At 39.1% G+C, this 21,052-nt stretch overlaps 2 protein-coding genes across 3 annotated transcripts in view; one reads left to right on the top strand and one right to left on the bottom strand.

Annotated features, from left to right (window-relative positions):
• The window catches only part of ANGPT2 (angiopoietin 2), a 58,920-nt gene extending 39,487 nt beyond the window's left edge, over nucleotides 1-19,433 (top strand). Inside the window, exons 5-9 of the mRNA XM_077487777.1 lie at nucleotides 858-988; nucleotides 7,985-8,086; nucleotides 8,603-8,769; nucleotides 14,533-14,663; nucleotides 15,968-19,433. Of these exons, the coding sequence (XP_077343903.1) occupies nucleotides 858-988; nucleotides 7,985-8,086; nucleotides 8,603-8,769; nucleotides 14,533-14,663; nucleotides 15,968-16,128 (692 nt within the window). The 3' untranslated portion in view covers nucleotides 16,129-19,433. The remainder of the gene's footprint in view (nucleotides 1-857; nucleotides 989-7,984; nucleotides 8,087-8,602; nucleotides 8,770-14,532; nucleotides 14,664-15,967) is intronic.
• The window catches only part of MCPH1 (microcephalin 1), a 527,088-nt gene that overhangs the window by 214,302 nt on the left and 291,734 nt on the right, over nucleotides 1-21,052 (bottom strand). The gene's annotated exons all lie outside the window — the stretch shown is intronic.

The raw sequence follows: 21,052 nt of genomic DNA, 5'->3' as shown, positions 1-21,052 counted from the left end.
TACTATTTGTAATGGTCTTCTCTGGTGTGTTTCCATGCTGCTTTAACAGCTAAGTATGGGAATAATTTCAAATAATCAAGGTGCAATTGGTCCCCTCGCCCTTCATCCGCTACTAAATGCTAAGGCCTACAATGGGTGATGTTTCACTCCCCTAGGATCTGGTGGGCTCTGTGATACTGCACATGTTCTGTCACCCTGACAAAGTATGAGTAAAAGGCTAGTCCATCTCCAGGTAGGACTGCAGGAAAACAGGTAATCTATTATACCAGTGCTAGTCTGATATTACTTCTGTGCTTTGCTAAACAATTTTTATCAGGGAGAGAGAATAGGAACAAGTGACCTTATGCACAGATTGACAAGTTCTGCACTGAACGTACTTTCATTGAAAAGCCTCTCTTTTCTTTTAAATTTAATTTAATAGACAAAATACATGCAATTCTTCTAAAATGGGCACGTTAAGAATAAACCTAAGAGAAGAGTATTTTTACCCCAACAAAGATAAAGACGTTATTTAAAATGTTTTATGGTTAGCACACAGGAAAAAATATAAGCATTAGTCATAAAATGAAGAAACACTTCGACTATTTAAAGTGATTTAACAATTGAATGTTTAAAATAAATAAATAAAACCTCTTAAAAGGCCGTTAACCTAAAATAGTGGAATTGGGCTTTTTTACTTTGCCTAGTTTTGAAAGAAAGTGTTACACCCCTATGAGGACTACCAATCCACCACATCAGGCAGATGGGTGCTGAACCTCACAGTTAATCTCTAGGAACATTTAAAAAAAACTTGCAGTAAATGTTAGATGTTTTTCCAAATCTCTCATCAATATGCCTTTGTTGTTTTTTTCTTGAAGCACCAAGATCATCATTTGTTGCTAAAGAAGAACAGATTGCTTTTAAAGACTGCGCGGAAGCCTATAAATCAGGGATGACATCAAATGGCATTTATACATTGACAATACAAAATACAACAGAACAAGTCAAGGTAAGGACACACATGGTTGAGGGAACATCATCACCCAAAGAAAAACTTGAACTTTCAAGGTATCAGATATTCAAGAAAAAAGGCCATCAATGCAATGGTCAACTGTAGGACAGCCAAATAAAAAACAAAACAAAAACATATGGTATAAGGATATCTATCTACTACTAAATAATTGTGTGGTGTGGACAAACAGGATTGCTAGAACAAAATGACATTGGTTGCAGAGCTTTTTAAAAATCCTTCCAATCAAGGAAACTTTGCTTGATTGAAAGGAAAACCATTTTCTCACTGCACAAAAAAAAAAAATTGCACTGACACAAGTCAGAAATGACTTTATTATACTGCAGGTCTGGCACTTCAACTTTTGTCCAAAGTCTACCAAAGTATGACTTATCTAAACTTAAATGATCACACAATGGAAACATGCAATGATGCAGCAATATAACTGCATCCAAATGTCTAGATGTTAATTAGTTGGGTTGGAACTATTTCAGATTTCCTTAAAGAGGGATTCCACCAAAAAAAAAAAATATTAAAAGCCAGCAGCTATAAATACTACAGCTGCTGACTTTTAATAAATGGACACTCACCAGTCCCGGGTTCCAGCGATGCCGGCAGCCGAGGCCGATCGCTCGCTCGCTCGCTCGGCTTTCGGCTGCTGTCGCCACCATTCTAGGTGAGGGAATCAGGAAGTGAAGCGAATCGGCTTCACTTCCCGGTTCCCTACTGCGCATGCGCGAGCCGCGCAATAGGAAATCTCCGCGCTGTCACTGGGACCCGTGTGTGTCCCAGCAGACAGCGCGGCAGGGCAGGAAATGGCGTAGACTCCCACGGGAGACTATGCCCGGAAGTGGGTGAGAATACCTGTCTTTGACAGGTATCTCCACCCCCCTCCCCCCTGAAAGGTGTCAATTGTGACACCGGAGGGGGGGAGGGATCCGATCAGCGGAGGTTCCACTTTAGGGTGGAATCCCGCTTTAAGTCAATTTGTTAAGCAATACTGGTTATGAGCCTACTTTATCGATATTTGAAAAGCACAGAAAATCAGAGATCAGAAAAGCATCAGAAAAATACATGTTAGAGCTGTATATTTAGAGGATAATTTTCAGTGAACATTCTTGTGAAATGAAGACACAAATCAGCACGATCTTAACATGGGTGCAAAAAATAAAAACAATGCCCTGGTAGCGGTAGAAAATGCAGCAAGGCAGCTCGGCTGTGCAAACTGACAGACATGTACGTCAGTTCATGCCTGTGGTATTGTGGGCGCACACCCACTGCGGGACTGCTCCCGTTGGCCTGGCAGACTTGATGTCTGCTGGCCACCCACGATCACGGGAAAGAAAGGCAACAGAACAGGGAACTGCCTATATAAACAAGGCAGATCCCTGTTCTGACAGGGGAGGAGATAAAGATCAGCTGTTCTTAGTGATCAGGAGCAGCAATCTATCTCTACTACATCCCCTGACCGTTAGAAAGCATCTCCCTAGGAAACTCTTAACCCTTTGATCACCACTAGGGTTAAACCCTTCCCTGCCAGTGCCATTTACACAGCAATCAGTGCATTTTTATTAAATGTGGGCGTAATCTCGCAGTCCCACAAAAAAAAAATCACTGATCCCCGACATTACTAGTAAAAACAATTTAAAAAAATAAAGTCTCCAAATCTTTCCCCTATTTTGTAGACGCTATAATTTTTGCACAAACTAATCAATATATGTTTGTTGCGATTTTTTTTTTTTTACCAAAAAATATGTAGTAGAATACATATTGGCCTAAACTGATGAATACATTTTTATTTTTTTTGGATATATATTATAGCAGAAAGTAAAAAAAAAAAAAAAAAAAAAATGTTTTCTTCAAAATGGTCAGCCTATTTTTTGTTTATAGCGCAAAAAATAGGTGATCATATACCACCAAAAGAAAGCTCTATTTGTGGGGAAAAAAAGGACATTGATTCTGTTTGGGTACAGCGTCGTGTTTTTTTAGTACCGTAATAAAAAAAAAGTCCAGAATAGCTAGAACTTAAGACATGATATAGAACAGTTGTTTATTCTTGTAAGACCTGTCATCAAATCCATAACTTCATATTTAGTCCTGCCAACACTAAACGGAAATAGATTTTTTAATGGTTTCTAACTGTATGCAATATCTGAACTTGTATTTGTACTAATAATCATTAAAAGCAACATCTGTCATTCATGAAGGTTATTAGAGAAAATCAATAGGAGTCAACGTTTTTTTTCCTCCACATACTAAAACCACTTAAGAATTTGAAACTACACACACACACACATATATATATATATATATATATATATATATATATATACACACACACACATATATATATATATATATATATATATATATATATATACACACACACACCTATCAAAATGTAGACTTTTTTTTTTTAAGAGAAAGTGTAAAAAAATAAACATTATTTTGTTTGGTTCACTCAAATATAAAAAAAAAAAAATTATATACACACACATATATACATGCACACACACACACACACAAATACCTATATACGAGAGAGATACATTTCTCTTCCTTAAATGTGTTCTATCTAGATGCAACATGCTTGGATAAATTAACATTGACCTAATAAAACTTCCTCAATTCTAATTAAAACAAACAGAAAATACTGTATAATTAAACAGACCGTCTTCCAGCACTTCCTGCCACAAAAGGAAAGACATAAAGAAAGGAATGTTAACTTTCTAGGCACCAACTATATGTACGTTGTATGGTAGTATTTAACCACTGTCTGACAGGGGAATGCCACATGGCATGATGATTGGCTTGAATGAGTCCCAGAATTATTCTTAAGTCAATATTTTCTGTGGTTTCAATACTGTATACACGTTTGCTTAAACATGTAACCTTTTCTGAATATTAAATTAGGGTATAGATTTACCAAGTAAAGTAATTCAGCAGGGACTGAAGGAAAATGACAGCAGTGGGCTATTGAATTAAGAGAAAAGACAAAATACTAGAATATAAATTCAGAGAAAATTTGTGTATACTTTTTAATATATTTTAAAGAAAGCCATAGACCCCTTGAGTGTTGCGTACCAGCCAGCTAAAAACAACTAGAACAGCTCCCAATGTAAGTGTGCAGGCTGTGCCTCCTGCACAGCCCTCATCGTGTGGGCTACCTGGAAATGATCTGCTTGTGAAAGGCTCTGCAGACTGTATTTGCCTTGCCAGCATTTTCCAAGCCTGGGCACCTGGGGTCCTTCAGGTTTCTTCAGGCCAAAATGCCTAAACATTGTATACAAGCCTTTAGTTACATAAAGCCACAGGTTTTCATTGAGCACCATTACAACCTTCTAGCCATATGCATACTAACTACCAATTAAATCATTGGATGACCAGGAGGATGTTGTGCACCTGCACAGCATCCTAGTTTGCCTTTCCCCTGCACTTTCCTGTCAGTACTATTATACATATATAGATATATATATACATATACACATTAGCTGGGTGGGGAGAGAAACTGAGGGAGAAGAGAAACATTGGAATACTAGTCAGTACCAGTGTGCAAAGATGTATTTGCTTTGGCATAATAAATCACTTCTAACGATGTGTGTCCTCTGTGTGTGGATGTTGCTGCTCCACGTAAAAAAAAAACATTGTTTTTGACATTTTAAAATGGGGTTCCTCAAGATTGTGCATAATTTTAAAGGGTTCAGTTTGTCTCCTCACAGACACCCCCCGCCCCCAAAAGGAAACAGCTAAAATACCAGGAAATGGTTTGCTGTATTTTTCCATAGAAATAAAAAAGGATCCTTTACATAAAAGGTGACAACACTGATTAGTATAAAGCCACACTATTTCTGCAATGGCACAAGGGAGTTAAGTCAGGATATTGGGAAGGTACAAAGCTTTCATTGTCCCAAGAAGCCATTTATGAAGGCAGCAGTCCAATAATGTTCATACTGAATTGTAGGTGAATTGACCTTTTGTAAGCCATTATTTAGTTAACCATATACAAGATTATGGTCACAGTGAAAAAATGTTTGTATGCCTGAAACAAAAGCACGTAGGTGGTGAATATGGCCTCAAATGTATCAAATGATAGATACAATGGAACAAAAACAAATATCCTTGAGTGTGGTCACCTAACCCTAATTAAATGTCACATCTATGTGTAGGTGCTGAGCTAGACCGATTATCAGCTAAAGTGCAGTTCGACATCTACCCAATAAGCCTATCATTCTAAATAATATTACAAAACAGCAGCCGACTGTGTTGGTAGGATAGATTTGCTTGGGATTCATCTGGCTCAGCCCGCTGTTAGCACTATCCCAGGCTCAGTATGAAATGTAGGTTCACACAAGCACAGAAGCCAAGAGCTACCTGTTGTATTCTGATCAGTTTTGCTTCTTCTGCTTTACTGCCTGGAGTTTGTATGTTCTCCCTGTGCATGCATGGGTTTCCTCCGGGTACTCCGATTTCCTCCCACACGCCAAAGACACTCTGGTAGGTTAATTGGCTTCTGTCCAAAATTGGCCCTGGTATACGAGTGTGAGTTGGGGACCTTGAATTGTGGGCTCCTTGAGGGTAGGGACCGATATATATGTGGAGCACTGAGTAAATTGATGGTGCTATATGGGTATCTTAAATAAAATAATAATAATAGAAGAGCATCTACCAGTAAAATTAGAACCTGCATAGGTACCTCACTAATGATTTGTGCTTCATGTTCAGACCAGATTAGAGATCTGTCAAGATGTACAGTAGTTTTTACTAATCCAGCTATCTTTGTTTTATATTTTTTTTAAACACTACCATGGCTAGTCGCTCGGATTCATTAAAGCTATAGGTTAACCTAGCTTTCAAATGGAAAAAAGTTGCTTGCAAAAAAAAATAAAAAATTCTAGGTACTTAATCTTGACAAATGTGTAAACAAAATTGTTTTTAACTTAAGTCAAACATACTTTTATCAAGATCCTATGGTATTGTGTGCTGGAACATAACATGCTCATATAGAAAAACTTGGAAACGGAGATCCTGTTTTCATTTTCCATTGTTTATGCTTCTCAGATTGCATCCGTGACATGCTACCAAACAAATACCTTATTTTTTGTCCAGGTTTCACTCTTGTTTTTTCCTAACTAGCTAGATGGCTTCCTCCTAACAGGCAAAGCTCATAAACTGCAGGGCATAAGTCAGGGGAAATAACTGTTACAGTTCGCGCTTAGTCCAACAAAGGAATTCACTTGTTAAAGATGTAGAGCACTTTTAATGTGTACAAAATAGGTCAAGAAATAATTCATTAAAAAAATATGCAAGAGACATACGTTAAGTACTACTGTGTTAGATGAGAAAGGAAATAGAATTCAGAGAATGTAAGAGATTTGGCATGGACAGCAATTTGTGGATCAAATACATATAAAACATTACAGCTGTAGCCATTTCATAGAAACATAAATTAAGTCAAAGTACAGATATTTCTCAGTGAGGCCCATTCACATTGGAAGCATCCGGCTGTGCTGAGTAGTCTTGCTCAATGCAATACCAAGGCATTGACAAGCCAGAAAGCCGTGTTCCCTATAATGCCAGTTCACATCACTGCGGTGATGTGCCATTAAACAGAGAACAGCATGTAGTAATTTTGTTTTAAGAGTAGCATGGGGAAAAGCAACACACTGCAGCCCATAGCAGATAGTTTAAAGTACCAGTCAGCATTCTCACTAGGATCTGTGTTTAACATTTCAAAACTGGAGCTGAAGGGTACTTAAAATTCTTACAAAAACCTGGCTGAAAGCTTGGCAAATGTTTTGTAAAAGACAGCTGTACACACTGCTCTTACACAAGGTCATGCGTATATGAACAAATCCTAAGGGCCACATTATATAGACAATTAGGTCACTGGCAAGAGGCATAATTACTGAAATTAAAATCACATTATCACTAGTGGAAGGCATTTAGTTACTGCTCAAAACACTAGTGAAACTCAATCACTAGCTTTGGAGTGGCCATATTGCTGGTCCAGGCAGTGAGGTCCAGGCCATAACGTTGTGCAAGAGATTTCTGACACAAAACACAAAAAAAAAGTTGTTTGTATGATGTTGGTGACATTTAAACAATGCATTGTTAAGGCATTTGGAGTAATGAGTAATTTTAATTTTACTGTCATGTTTCAAAAAGTTACTGTTTTCTTAATGACTAAGTCCAGCTAAAACATTCTAAGGCCCCTTTCACACTGACGATACGTTCAGGCCCGCCTGTCAGTTTTTCAGGCGGACCTGAACGGGTGCTCCATAGAGCTCTATGGAGCGTCGGATGTCAGCGGTGACATGTCCGCTGACATCCGACCCGCTCCGATCCGAAAAAGTGTGACGGAGGAAAAAGCTATTTTTCCATCCGTCTGCGGATCGGATCGGGTGACGACGGGCACTGCGGTCCGTCATCATCCGATCTCCCATAGGGGAGAGCGGCGCTGTGACAGGTCCGTCCCTGCGCAGTGTGCAGAGACGGAGCTGTCATCTCCCTGCTCAGCGGGGATCGGCGGAGTGATCCCCGCTGAGCAAACGGACATCCACGGGGCGGATCAGAACTGATCCGCCCCGTGTGAAAGGACCCTAAGTTTAGGAAAAAATGAGAAAAGACTGAAATCTTTGGCAGGTTTTAATCACAACGCCGCTGTTGGGAAGATATTCCTTCACTTTCTATCTTGGTGACACCTTGTCACATAGGGCATCAGTAAAACAAGTAAAGTGATATCTCCTAAGACAGACAGCATTAAAAACCTGGTGTGGTTGGAAGTCTTGTCCACTCCATTTATAACAATTGTTTTAACAACTGGACAGATTTATTGTCCCAAGTAACCATGAGAAAGAGTGAGAAAAATCCCTTAATGGAAATACAGACAGCGAGTAAAACCCAAATAGTTTTGGTTGGAGTTGGACTTTAAAAGGTAAAAGTAAGATATATGGTCTGCAAACTACCTGATAATAAAATGTACTCTTTCCCTTACAGACATACTGTGACATGAAAACTGGAGGAGGTGGCTGGACTGTTATTCAGAAACGCTTTGATGGCAGTGTTGACTTTCACAAAACATGGAAAGAGTACAAAAAGGTATCAACCTACTAGACCATACAGTTACAAAATACTAACATGTAACACCCTCATTATGGAGAGTAGATACCAGTATTTACTTTCAGTTGGACACTGCATTACACGGAGTGATGTCTTCAGGACAATGCAGGAAAAACTACAAAAAGCACTGTGCTTCATAGATATGTCTTTTTTTTTTTTTTTAAAGCAGTAATATGGCTACGGTAAGGCTATATATATATATATATATATATATATATATATATATATATATATATATATATATATATATATATATTCGATTTTTTTTTTTGTTAGCCAGAGTAAGGCTCTCAGACATATACGAGCACAGGATGCATATGGATGGTGGGAAATACAGAACATAATTAAAGATGCTTTTTTTCTAGATTCTCTGGAAGTTGGGTTTCAAAAACACTCCTAAACTAATTTAAAAAATGCTTAGTGTTGTTATGATCAGATATTAAACATCAGCTATGATTTCTAGCCTTTTCATAATGAAATGCCCCTTTGTTTCAGGGTTTTGGTGATCCTTCAGGAGAATACTGGTTGGGAAATGAGGTAGTCTCCCAACTTACAAATATGCAGCGATATGTTCTCAAGATCCAGCTGAAAGACTGGGAAGGAAATGAGGCTTATTCGCTATATGACCAATTTTACTTAGGAACAGAAGCACAGAAATATAGGTAAGTTATTTGTACTCCACTGACAAATGAAAAAAAAAAAAATCACAAAATGACAACACTGATTACTGAACAACTCAGCTAACTGTACCCAAAGACACTGGATTATAACGGTTCAGTGCCTATTTTTAACACTGTTTCATAATGACCTGCCTGCCTGTTGGGAGCTGAAGGCAAGCAACACAGAGGGGTTGATGTACCAAAAAGACTGTGCACTTTGCAAAGTGCAGTTGCTCCAGAGCTTAGTAAATGAGCAAAAGCTCTGCCGACTTCCATCATCCAATCATGTGCAAGCAAAAATGCTGTTTTATTTTTTATTCTCCTTGCCCGTGATTGGGTACTCTATGGAAAGTGAAGCCTTACCTAATTTACAAAGCACTGGAGCAACTGAACTTGCAGAGGGCAACTTCACTTTGCAAAGTGCACAGTTTATTTGCCTTTAGTAAATCAACCCCAGAAGAACAAAACCAGCTTGACCCCTGCTTCCATGCCCACCAGTGTTACATTGTCAGATATGCATACATTTTTGCAAGGGACTTCCCGATCATATTCTAGCTTTGTTACAAAGGTACTGGTGATCTCTATCATGACAATTTCTTACTTACACCTTTCTATATACGCTAGTCATGTGCTTTGACTGATGCTATTAGAAAGGTTTCTGCAATCCCCTCAAAATGTGTGATTTCTGAGTTTAGACCCTCCGAAATGGAGCCAAATGTATATTTTCTCTACATGGGTGATGGCAGCATTGCCCTCACAGTTACAAAGTTACTTTTTTTTATGGGCTATCAATTTAAAAGGTAGTCTGAATCCAGTAACCCTAGAAAAAGCAACAGAGTATGCTCCATCTCTAAATTTATTAGGTAGCCAAAATTGCTGAGCTAGATATCGTAATTTGCTTTATGCCACATGCAATACATAATAAATGTACAGCATTCAGCAAGTACATACTTTGGGCACTTAAGATATCTTGCTAATTATATACTGTCTATCCACTTAGCCATTGCTAGTATATTTACATTATATAGAATATTAATAAGACTAAATATCTAGGCATAGATTATAGTCATGCCTAGTTACCTATAAACTGACAGAAGAAACTAATTTGCAGGATTAGAGCACATCCAACGTATCCCTACAGAAGATAGTAACATTTGAATGTCTTCAGTCCAAACTAAATATTTTCATCATTTGGTTCAAGTTATAACTTATTATTATATTTTTATAAAGCAAGGCATTTAAATATTTCAGGGAGCAAAGGACACTAATCGGTCATTTCCATCATCCAATAGCAATGAGCCAAAGTAAATGCCACAGATTAAGCTGCTAAGACGGCATTTCCTCTTGAAATGTAAGCAGATATGTGATACATCTTAAAAGAGGAGTTTAAAAATAGCTATATCTCTCTATATTACAATGAAACATGTTCATGAACACTGGTAGGGAAAACGCAGAAAGGAATTCATCTTTAGAAACAAACATTGACTATATGTAAAGATAAAATTGACGAAACCCCTGAGAATGAAAATAGAGTAGAAGAGAAAATGATCTGCTTCAACTTGAACACAAAAGCAAGAATAAGATTGTTATAACACAATTTAAATGAACCGAATGACTATACCAAGATATTTTCTCTAAGATAATTTTACAATATCCCAGCTGTGTCTGGTTTCTTCTAGTTGGAACTTTGCCTTACATTTTGATGTTGATAGGTTATCACTATAGTCAGCAGAAAGTAAAACAAAGAATCAACAATGCACACAGCAACTGCTCAGACCATTTACATAACAAAAATAAAGGGTTAAGCCAGCCACAGACGGATCTAAGTTTGGCATTTTCAGCAGGAACTGGCTGAATTTCTATCCTTCTATGGGCAGGCTGGTTGCACTGAAGCTAATCTATCGGTCAACTTCAGTACAACCAGCCTGTCAGTTTTCTCTCGTTTGATCACTGCCGATGGCTATAGCTGCTGGCAGTAATAATTGTATTCTGATGGCGTAGAAAACACTGTCAGAATACAATAGTGTGAGGGATTTCCCTGTCAACGTTGACTGTGCTGAAAGGGGAATCAAGCAATTTTCTTTAGTTCAACCCGTGGTTGCAGGAAAGAAAATTGTATAATCTATGGCCAGCCTTAGACTAGGAAAAATCTCACCCACATTTCTTAGTTTTCACTCATACTCATATGCAGGTTACGTAGTGCTAACTCCTAGGTTCTTATGGGCTCATTCACAAAGCAGTTTAGGGCTGTACACTGTCAATCAGCTTATTTTGCTTGGGTAGTACTAGTGTTTGCGATCAGCCATGCCCAGAAAACCTGTACAGATGAATGACAGGCTGATGTGCTATAGCTCTCCACATGTATAAGCACATAAATATGCAGTGTACAGCCCCTATTTGGCTACATAAATGAGGCCTTAAAATCTAGAAGTCAACCCTATGCAACTTTCATGAAAGATACATAGGCAGCAGTTAAAAGGGAACAAAATTTGTTCCGGAAATTGTGATTTTTTTTTGGATCAAATAAACAGTAAAAAAAAATAAAAATAATAATAATATTTTACCAGTAGAACACCTTTAAAACATTAAACAGAAAGTGCCAAATGTTCCCATTATGTACTTGCATTGTGGTAACTGTGCCTCAGTCTTAAACTGAGGTGAAAATGTATTTATTATAACATTCACAAAAGATCCAAAAACAGACTAAAATCAAATAGGAATTTTAACGTAATCAATTTAATCTGAAAGCAAAGGACCCGGAGAAAAAGTGTTAGTTATTGCAATTTTTTATGTCACACGATATTTGTGCAGTCGTTTTCAAACACTTTTTTTTAATCAATACACTTAAAGGGGTTGTAAAGGTAAATGTTTTTTCACCTTAATGCATAGAATGCATTAAGGTGAAAAAACATCTGACAGTGCCTGCCCCCCCAGCCCCCCCCATTTTACTTACCGCACCCCTCGAAAATCCTGTGCTCGCCCCCGCCGTTCTTCTTCACCACTCAGCCTGGCCGCTGATTGGCTGGAGTGGATGGATGGAAAGCAGCGCAGCCATTGGCTCGCGCTGCTGTCAATCACATCCACTGACACGGAGCGCAAGGGGCGGGCCGTGTGATACAGCGAGCGGCTATAGCCACCGGCTGTATCACGGGAGGGCGCCCGCAGATGCTTCTCACCATGCGAGGGAGCTCACGTGAACGTGAGAAGCACCTGCGGGAGGAAGTAGAGACAGCCGCCGAGGGATCCCAGAAGAGCAGGTTCGGGGTCACTCTGTGCAAAACGAGCTGCACGGTGGAGGTAAGTATAACATGTTTGTTATTTAAAAAAAATAAAAACATTAACTTTACAATCCCTTTAAATTCCTTTTATTGCACACAAGCAGAATACAATACCCTTTTGTTTGGCAAAATATAAAAGGTGACATTATGCTGAGTATTAGATATCTAATATGTCATGCTGTAAAATTATGCACGCCTTTGAAAAGCTACAGTACTTAAAGAGATTGTAAAAGATCACCTTGTAAAACAACCCATTCAGTTTGAAATAAAAAAAGAAAAGGCAAAACATTTCTGTATAAGTATTTAAAAATAAAAATACCTTTTCCCTTTTTTAAAGGTGATCACATTCCCTCTGTTCTCAGCTGCATAAAATATGGGGGAGGAGAAGCAGCAGTACACAGAGCTTCCCAGTGAATGGCTGTGCAGTAGGGGGGAATTCCGGGACAAGTCTGATCATTGGAGAGCAGACTGAGTTCCCTGCACAGCTAGAGAACTGATCACACTGAGCTCTCCTGCTTAGTGTGGTCCGTTTTTTTTTATAGGAAAGCAACAGGACTAGCAGGAATGCCAGAAATTTCACACAAAGGAAGAAATTCAGGACGGCCACGTATATGTGAATTTGCCTGCATCCAATTCATATGACAGAAGAGGTTGACCGACTCTCAATGGAGCCACTTCACACAGCTCTGGGACGGTCATGGTCCACATTTAAAAAGGGTCCTGTGCATCTTTGTTTCCGATTCAGTAAAAAATTCCGACGTGACTCACACCTAAATCAGTGAAAGGGGACGCACCGGACCCTATGCTGTGAACTGCGGCCGCAGCATATCTAAACCTAGCCACAAAGAGAACAGGATACTTTCTCATACAAGTACATGACACAGCCGGCACATATCGGGCTTTAAAGATCTTCAAAGGCAATGCTTTAAAAAAAATGTATAATATATACCTCGTGCCAAAAAAATTAATTAAAATAAAAAATATATAAATTGATACAAGCTGCTATTCCCCAAACTGAGTGTGATAACGCTAGTGCAAATTGGGTGTATCAAGTAGCCGGGTGAAGGTGGTCCTTTTATACAGTGGAAGAAAACACTTTTCACATTGGACTTTTTTTTAGACACATTGGATGTTTACGTTTTTGGTTTTCTTTGGATCAGCACATGTTATGAATATATGGTGGCACATCTGTAGAATATCAAGGCATTTTATTGTGTATATTGTGCAGTTGTATTGATTCAGTGCACAGGTTCTTCTTATCAGTGACACTGCCTAGTGTCATTGTCATATTAATTTACTATATATTGTCATATATGGTTTCACTAATGATAATTCACGTTTTTTGTTATTAGATTTAATCAATAATTAATTTTTAGCGCTTCCCACCATATTTGTTTCTGATGCTTTAAAAAGCCTTCATCATTACAGAAGTGAGCTCTTTTTTTGATTTAATTCCCTTCATGTGCGTTCTCTCTCCCCTGATGCAGTAGCTCTGAGCTCAGAGTTTACTCCTCTGATTATGAGCAGTAATAGCTGAGGCTCCCTTGGCACCATCCTAGGAGTTTTCCAGTCAGTCTTCGTGAGATACATGAATGGGCCCACACATATAGCAAGGGTATAGTCAATTTTGGTCAAAGCTTCACAGCTTGTTTTTATCTACAGACACCCCTTATCATAGGCAGTTTTCTGGAAAAGGTAAACTAACCCTTTAGCATGATTGATCTGCATTCACCTGGCAATCGATGAGAATAAAGTAATGTTAAGAACAACATTTGCTACCACATATGCACCCAGATGCAGATCTTGGTCTTGTCAAACTGAAAACAGAAAATTGATAAAAAAAAAAAAAAAAAATATTCAACACACTGTGAAACCACGATTCCTGAGAGCTTTATTCAAATCTTCAGCTATCCGTAAAATGCCTAGGGCATAACTGATTTCATATTCTGCCAGATTTTAGAAAGCTCTCTGGAGCCTGGATTTGACTGTGTTAGATTCTTCTATTAGCTGTCAGAAAAGATGACTGAAATATGAGGGCAGTGTCATGTGCAAGAGGACAGATATCCCACCGGTCACTATTCTCCACACAAATATACCTATCTTTACCTAAGATAGAAAATGCCACACATATTGACCATATTATCATTAATCAGACATGGCAGTGTACTGCTGGCCATAACACAAGTGCTGACCTCTCAAACAAAAAAGTGAGGGGGTCAGTAAGCAAAAAAGTAGTGCATTCAAGGTAAAGCCAGATTTATTTTTTACATTCCTATCTTTTTCCACGTTGATTGTCATTCCTCTGTCAAAGCGGCTAACATTTCATGAATGAATATAGCAACAGGATTACAGGAACAAACAGAATGAATATGAGTCCAGACATGGAAATCTTTCCTTTGCACATGGTGATAGATTCTTTCCACTTATGTGAACCGGCAAAATACTTTACTTCCATCTCATCTTCTCTTTCCATTTTCAATTACCACAGGATTCACCTCAAAGGATATACCGGGACAGCGGGCAAAATAAACAGCATAAGCCAACCAGGAAATGATTTTAGCACAAAGGATGCAGACAATGACAAATGCATTTGTAAATGCTCACAAATGGCGACAGGAGGTAGGAACTGTTCAATTTTATGGTCTTCCTATTTTTACTGGCACCTGCAGCATGTTATGTTATTTATTTGGAGCATTTCAACCTGACCACAGCAACTTAAATTCTCTAGCAGAAAGCAAATGTATTATGCAATCCTAACCATTAAAAGCAAAGACTAAAGGAAATTGTTACGGAAAGTGCTGCTGTAATATATATATATATATATATATATATATATATATATATACACATATACACACATATACACACACACACACATATATATATATAAATATACATATATATATATATATGCTACAGTAAAATCATGAATTCATTGGCAGCTTATAACATAGCATGTAGCATTTTCTTTCCTCTAAGGCAGATAGCTAGTTAAAGGGCTTGTAAAGGTAGATGGTTTCTATCTAAATGCATTCTCTGCAATACGTAAAAACCCTTCTATGACCCCCCCCCCCCCCCACCGACATATACTTATCTGAGCCCGATCTCAGTCCAGTGCTCTGCCCAAGAGCAGGGGCTCTCTCCTCACTGGACAAAGGTAACAGCAGGGGCCATTGGCTATTGCTTGCTGTCAATCACAGCCTGTGAGGAGAGAGTTGAGGGTGGGGCCAAGCCACACTCTGTCTATGGACACACAGTGCACAGCTTGAGATTACGCCTGCATGTGTGCCCCCCCCCCCCCCCCCATAGCAAGAGGTTTGCTATAGGGGCACTCGGCAGGAGGGAGGAGCCAGGAGTTTACAATCACTTTAAATCTTCAATTTCATAAAGGTACCATTGCCAACTAAACATCTGGGTGTGTTGGATGCCTGGTTCCCCGTTGAACAGTGTGGTTCCTCAAACCCCCTACCATGCTAGTTTCTTCTTTATTGACAAAGCAGCCAGCAGAAGGGGCAACATTCCTTAGTGAGAGATGTGCTGACACAAAGTGTAAAATTGTAGTGGTGTGCCTCCCTGCCTACAGCTTGCTCAGTGGATCAGAATCACCACTACTGTTCAGCAATCAAAGCCAAAGCAACAAATTTACTGAACTGCCATGTTCTTCAGTTGCATTTACTGATATCTCCCATGTCCCCTTACTGTTCAGTTGTGGAGAGTAAAGGCTCATTTCCCATTCTCTCACATAAAACGCTGGTGTTTGGTCACTCACTGCTCTCATTTTCAAAACCAAGCAGAGTAATGGGGAAGAAGGAAGGGAGACAGTTAAATGTACTTGTTGCTTTGTCCTCTAAGGACAAATCATAGTCCTAATGTAATGAAATTATATTTCTGTACACCTTTATGGATTATGTTCTTTCTTACAGGTTGGTGGTTTGATGCCTGTGGTCCTTCAAACTTGAATGGAATGTACTATTCACTGGGGCAAAATACAAACAAATTCAATGGAATCAAATGGTACTATTGGAAAGGATCAGGGTACTCCTTGAAAGCAACAACAATGATGATTCGACCTGTTGACTTTTAACCATCACAATAACATTTGGCTTATTGTGAAATACAGACAATTACCAGAACACTGGAAAATATCTTAAGTGCCTCCATTTTTTTTTCAAAGGAATACTATGGAACCATACTCTGGATAGTGGACCACTTTTGAGCTCTGCACAGTATTAAGATTCTAATAAATGTAAGGATTCCAAGAAAAAAAAAAATTTACAAAATATAAACACAGATCAATGAGACTTAAAAGGCAGCTCTTTGCACAGCTGGTCTTGCTGTGAAAGACAATTATTCTAATGTTAATTGCTAGAACTGTGAAATACCTTATGCCTTTCTGCAGAGATACACATGCCGTCTATGTGGCATCCTACCTGCAAACCACTTTGTATTATGTTGTGTATTATGAGTTGTAAATATGGTTGTAAATTAACTGTATACAGTCTTATTTTAATGATACACATATAAATAGGAGGGTGCCAGATTGTATCACGTACGGAATTTTTGAGTTATTATGACTGTTAATCATCGGAAACAGAAGCATGTAAAGACATGTGCAGATACCACATGCTACCAAGGTACGATTGCAGTTACAAATGGATCTGAAGTTCTCGGTAAGCTTTGTACTACAGCTCAGTATCAAAAAAAAGAAAAAAGAAGAGGAGGTAAAAAGCCTTCAAAAGCAAACAAATAGGGCTAATATTATACATGTTTAAATTCAACATTTTCACATGCCCTCAGTAAATAATGCTAAATGTATATTTATTGAGAATGCTTCCTGCTTTTGATGTGTGTAAATTCTTTACTAGACTTTAGATAAGTAAAATTGTTCAAAGGGACTGTTAGAAATACAATGCGTATATACTACAACTTTATTTATCCTACATTAGCACAATACAACTATGTAACTTGCATTTGTACAGGGGCCTAAGACAGCTTGTAGTGGACAATACAGAGACTAACTTAACTTTACTTTTAAAATACGAAGAGGTGGTAAGTCGGGGTCATATGTATACATAACTGTTCACATACACATATACTATAGTTACAATTTTGGGTTCATTTGTCCTTCCATTTCAGGGGTAGGCAACCTTCTGAGCACAGTGTGCCGAAAAATGTTTTCAAAAAAATTGAGCGTGCCGATTTTATAACAAAAAAAATGTCAACTTCACACTCTCAATTACAAAATAGATTTTTTTATCAAGTAAATGCTGTAATCTTTAGCAGTGAGGAATAAACATCCTGCACTCTCACGCCTCAGGTCAGCCCCAATTCCTGCAACTCCACACCTAAGATCACTGTCCCCCTTGCACATCTGCCCCGCCGCTGTAACCCCCTGCTCATCTACCTCATCACTTTACCCCCCTGCTTTTCTGTCCCACTGCTGAACCCCCTTTCTCATCGCTCCCATCACCGTACCTCCTGCACTTCTGCCTAACCACTATACGCCCTTGCTCTTCTGCCCCACCACTGTTATCCCCCTTCTCATCTGCCCCATCAATGTACCCCTTTTCTTTACCGCCCCACTACTGTGCCGCCTGTACAACACTGAACCCCCCTGCTCATCTGGCCCAACATTGAACCCATCTGCCCCACCACTGGAACCCACTTTCTCATCTGCCCCACCAATGTACCTCCTGTATATCTTTCTCACCTCTGTACCCCCTTGCCCATCTGTCCCACCAATACACCTCCTTTCACATCTGCCCCACTGCTCTAGCCCTCTGCTTTTCTGTCCCACCACTGAACCCCCCTGCTCATCTGGCCCAACACTGAACCCCCATTGCTCATCTGGCCCAACACTGAACCCCCATTGCTCATCTGGCCCAACACGGAGCCCCCCTGCTCATCTGGCCCAACACTGAACCCCCCCTGCTCATCTGGCTTAACACTGAACCCCCCTGCTCATCTGGCCCAACACTGAACCCCCCTGCTCATCTGGCCCAACACTGAACCCCCCTGCTCATCTGGCCCAACACTGAACCCCCCTGCTCATCTGGCCCAACACTGAACCCCCCCTGCTCATCTGGCCCAATACTGAACCCCCCCTGCTCATCTGGCTCAATATTGAACCGCCCTGCACATCTGTCCCACTGCTGTACCCTCCTGGTCTTCTGTCCCAACTCTGAAACCCTCCTGCTCATTTTCCCCACCGCTATACCCTCCTGCTTATCTGTTCCGCTGCTGTACCCTCTTCTCATTTATGATATGCGTGATATGCAGAGTGGTGAAAGGAAGCAGTGATGAGACACATCTACCTGTCCTGGCAAACTCATCCTGCTGATCCACCTCTCACATCCAACCCATGTGCTTGTACGTGATGTCACATACAGGCATCTGAAACGGATGCGCAATGATGAGCTGATGTCAGGGGTATTTTTTTTAAATCAGTGGGCCTGTGTGCAGGATCATAAATTGGGCCCCCGCAGCTGAGAAAATGTGTGGTGCTCTGCACCACAGCAGAAGTTGGGTGTAATATTCATTGTGCTGAATCTGACGGTCGCAGCTACAGCAAAGTTATAGAACCAATGTTTCCCATTAGTTACAATGTGCAGGGGCACAGTGCCTCCCCCTGAGTGCAGGTGTGGTGTGGGGAATTCTGAAATTGGAATGCATCAGTGTCTTTCCAACACTTCCCTGCGCTGCTGATGGGGAGGGAGTCGAGTGGTGGAAAAAGAGGCGGTACCTGTGCCGGGGGGTTGCCCACCCCTGTTCCATTTCAATGTGCACTACAATATTTTTAAATCTTTGCAACATTATTTAAAGTCCCTGATACAAGCTGCTTACATTGTAATAAAATAAAAAAACACTAAATCAAATGGAGATGTAGAAATACCAACTCTTACCTTGAAAAATGTCCCAAACAGTTTTTAGGTAGTGGTGGTGTTCATCAGTTTCAAGTGAAATTCGTTTAGGGAAAGTAAAAGTAAAACCACCTGCCCCATCATAAATGAGAGACTCTACCATTGAATGTAGATTGGGTGATACAACATTTTTCTACTACTTGTCTCAGCATTAAATATTGAACAATTGGTTCTTGATCAATGCTATTGTAATAGTCACAGCAATAGACAAAGCCTAATTTCATATTCCGCTTCCTAAATTCCAACAAACTAGTGTTGCACTGCTTGAAATAGCTTAACTGAAAAAAAAAACTAAGAAGAAAACAAAAACACAAATAAAAAAAAACAAAAAAATAAAAAACAAACAAAGAACCCTTAAGGATTTCTCTTAAGATAAAATGTTTACCAGTCATATAAATTATTTATTTTCCGATATTGTTAATCTGTGTCATAGCTTGAAATTTTGTTAAGAAATTTTTCTTTTTATACATATGTCCTGTGTTTGACATTTTATAATGTATTAAACCAATTATTGGTTAATGGTATGATCTAGTCTTCTTTACTATCCTTGTTTCACTTGATAACATCAGCCGGTAAACTAAGATTTTTTTTTTCACTTGGTCAGCTGTGTTTTGTTCCTAAAAGTTTAGGTGCTTCTGCAGTTAATTTTCTTTATAGGCAATGGACTTTCGTTTTATTTTCTTGTTTGCAAGCGAATACTATCAGCTAAATATAAGTAACCTTATCAAGGAGTGTTCATGTTTAAAAAAGGTGCTTCTGTTACAAGATAGACATACATACTTTATTCTCTCAAAGGATAGCCATTTACGCTTAGCACACATAAAAGTGTCTTCTTGCGTGTTCATTCTCTACAGTGATTGTGCTTTATCGTTTATCTCTCAAAAGGCAATCTAGTTCAGGTGACAGACATACAGAAAGCCAACAAGAAAGGATATTTATCCTCATCAATATATGGAATAGCAAGCAAAGTGTTAGCTGAGTGTAACCTGAGAGCTGAGTGGAGGGAAGGGATATCCCAATCCACTCAAACTCATATGGAAATGTCTCTCTCAATCCCTTGGAGGCCACATTAACTGTCAGAACTGATTGATATTCTTAGTTCATTTTTCCTGTCAGAGGTTTACAATCACTTTAACGCAAGCCTTGAAGTAGAACTATAGGCAAAACTTTATTTTTTTATTATTTTGGATAGCGCAAGGGAGGGTTATAATCCGCCTGATTTTTTCTTCCCCCCAATCTGTGATCCATTGCAGAAATTTCTCTCCACCTCCTGTCCCATAGCCAAACAGGAAGTAAGAGGAAACCCCTGCAAATGAAGGGAATTCTTTGGGGAACCCCAGGTTGCCTGAACTATTATCCCCATTGGAAAAGTTCCTTTCTATTACTTTTCTGGGCACAACCCAAAATTTGGGGTTTTCGTTTACTTTTGATGATAATGGTAAACAGGACAAATAGAGAGGGTGAATCTCCCTAACAGGGGTACAGACAGCATTAAAAACTGACAAGTATTCTAATCCCTCCCCACTCTATCCAAAAAAAAAAAAAAAAGAAGAGTTTTGCTTTTAGTTATACTTTAATCAATGATACAAAGTCTTTACGCTTACAAGACTCACAATCAAGCTTTTCTTTTTGAGTGATCCTTGTATATCCAATTCAATATCATTGTGTCTGCTCTCTCTTTGAGGGACATATGAAGTCCAAAGTTTTGCTGTAGTAGAAAAAAACTACAGCAAAACAGATTGTCCAAGTAACAGCAAGGACACTAAACTTTTTGGAAATATGAACTATAATTCATTTGAATAGATATTGTGGGGTTTTATTTTACATAGAAATGTGTGTATTTTTAGAGAAACAACAAAGAGAATCCAAAGGGAATGCCCCGTGTTGCTTTTTTTCCCCCCACAGAGAAGCCAGCAAAAATACGTATCATCCAGGCCAATCATGCCAATTGCCTTTTAGCATAATAGGTGTGCAAACCTGTTTTCACTATATTAAAACAGCAAATAAGTGCTCAACCTCCTCCACTCATTTAACTAGTTCCTGACCGCCTCAAGCAGATATACTGTGTCGGAAGGTCTCTTCCGGGCC

This window comes from Lithobates pipiens, unplaced genomic scaffold (genome assembly GCF_037356315.1).
Source record: "Lithobates pipiens isolate NorthernLeopardFrog02 unplaced genomic scaffold, aLitPip1_a1.2 Scaffold_18, whole genome shotgun sequence".
Taxonomy (NCBI): Eukaryota; Metazoa; Chordata; class Amphibia; order Anura; family Ranidae; genus Lithobates; species Lithobates pipiens.
The sequence above is the reverse complement of the archived record's forward strand: the minus strand, read 5'-3'. Positions and strand labels throughout refer to the sequence as shown.